General features: G+C 61.5%; 1 protein-coding gene across 1 annotated transcript in view; it reads right to left on the bottom strand.

The window, feature by feature from the left end:
- Window positions 1–480: 480 nt before the first annotated feature.
- The window catches only part of CIB1 (calcium and integrin binding 1 (calmyrin)), a gene marked incomplete at its 5' end in the record, with an annotated part of 1674 nt that continues 281 nt past the window's right edge, over window positions 481–1873 (bottom strand). Inside the window, 4 exons of the mRNA XM_009586633.1 lie at window positions 481–661; window positions 945–1033; window positions 1116–1234; window positions 1512–1665. Coding sequence (XP_009584928.1) covers window positions 640–661; window positions 945–1033; window positions 1116–1234; window positions 1512–1665 — 384 coding nt within the window. The remainder of the gene's footprint in view (window positions 662–944; window positions 1034–1115; window positions 1235–1511; window positions 1666–1873) is intronic.

Raw genomic sequence — 1873 nt, 5'->3', positions numbered from 1 at the left:
CTGCGTCCTGTGCAGCCGTGGGGGGACAGCTCTGCTGCTGGGATGGCACATCTACAGCACCACTTGGGTTATTGCTCACAGAAACGGATCCACGTTTAGGTTATTGCTCAGAGAAACGGATCCACGTTTGGGTTATTGCTTAGAGAAACGGATCCGTGTTGCAGCAGGGAGGCCCCCGGGAAGACAGGAGAGCCGGGCAGGAGCTTGGTGAGGGGAGGCAGCTCCCTGCCTGCTAGTGGAAGGCACAAATTGGTACTGAGGGCAGAGAGGGGCTGTGCTCTGTGCAGCGTGGCCTCCAGCCAGGAGCATCTCTGTATGCCTCCCCCCACCCACAGGGCTGCCCTCGGTTTGCATAAGGAGTTAAAATCCGATCCTGGGAGAGCAGAGCGGCTGCAGGCAAGGCAGCTTCCCAGGGCCCCACCTCTGCAGGCTGCAGAGACGGCAGGCGAGGCCTGCCATCTCGCCTGCCGGGCGTGAAAGGGGAGCAGGAGAGTGTCCTGCCTAAGGCACTGTGTGGCACTGCCAGGCTGGTGAGGAGTGGGGGCCTCTGCCGCTCTGCTCCCTGAAAGAGGAAACGTCTGAGACCACGAAGAGCTGCAACAGCCGGAGGAGCAGTTCCGCTGGAGAGCTGCAGGGCTCTCACAGGACAATCTTGAAGGAGCTGCAAGAGATATGACAGGTTCTATACCTCTTCGCTGGGTCACATGCAAACGGTTTGCGAGTGCTCAGTGCTACGGGGAGGCAGTGTTACCCCGTGCGGGAGAGGCTCTCCACAGAGCTAGCATGGGATTCAGTTCCCTCTGCTGTTACAGAAGACCTCGTACAGGGTAGCCTTGCCTTACTGCCACCGAGAGCTCTGCCCCAACACCAGCACAGCGATCAAGGTGGGCGAACCCCCCAGAGAGGCCTCCTGGGACAAGCTGTGCCGCGGGAGACCACCGTACCTGGCAAAGTCTGGGGAGCGGGAGACGACGTGCTGGAACTCGGAGAGGTTGATGGTGCCGTCCTTGTCGATGTCGGACTCCTCCAGGATCTGGAGGGGAGGGAAAGGTGAGCGGCGAGCTCTGTGTGACTGGGACCGTGCAGCGGCCCGTGCCCTGCCTCACAGTCCTCACGTTTTGGATGAGCTGCTCCATCTCCGTGTTGCTCAGCCGGGACTGCTCGCCTTGCCCCGTCAGACAGTTCACCAGTTTCTCCAGGTCCTTTCTGTCCAGAGTCCCATCGTCATCAAAGTCTTTGGGAAGAAGAAAGTTACATTTCAGCAGGGCCGCAGCGACCCCAGAGAGTCACAAGCACCTGCGAGGGAAGGGCCTGGCAGCCTGCGGACATGGCAGGCTCCACACTGCACCTCCAGCGCCAAACCAGCAGTTCCCACAGGGAGTTCCTAAAGCCGCCATCCCCGTGGGTGCTCCGAGGGCACTGCCAGCCCTCCTGAACACAGATTCATCCCAGCCCTCCACCCTCCCCGAGGTGCAGGGACCCCAGGACACGGCATCCGCGCCCAGCATTACCAAAGATGCGGAAGGCGTAGTGGGATTTGATGTCCGAGGTAGCGGAGTCGCTGAAGACGCTAAGCATATCAAGGAAGTCTTCAAAGGACATGCTGTCGTCCCCATTATAGGAGGTGGAGAACACCCGGCAGATCCGGTGCTGGAAGGGGTTTGCCTGCCAACACAGGAATGGCTCAGGGCCGGGCTGGGCACTGCCGGGCCAGCTCCCTAGCCGCCGACACCAGCCGTTTTTTTTTGTTGGGCCCCCCCCCCGCCTGCCAGTCCATCACACACGGCGCGACCGTGCCTGTCCTGTGCCTCCCTGGGACAGCAGCCCCGCGCGCAGCAGGGATCTCCGGGATCCTCCGTGGCACGGCAGGGAC

This window comes from Fulmarus glacialis, unplaced genomic scaffold, assembly GCF_000690835.1.
Source record: "Fulmarus glacialis isolate BGI_N327 unplaced genomic scaffold, ASM69083v1 scaffold20030, whole genome shotgun sequence".
NCBI classification, from domain to species: Eukaryota; Metazoa; Chordata; class Aves; order Procellariiformes; family Procellariidae; genus Fulmarus; species Fulmarus glacialis.
Note: the sequence above shows the minus strand (reverse complement) of the source record. Positions and strands in the feature narration are given on the sequence as shown.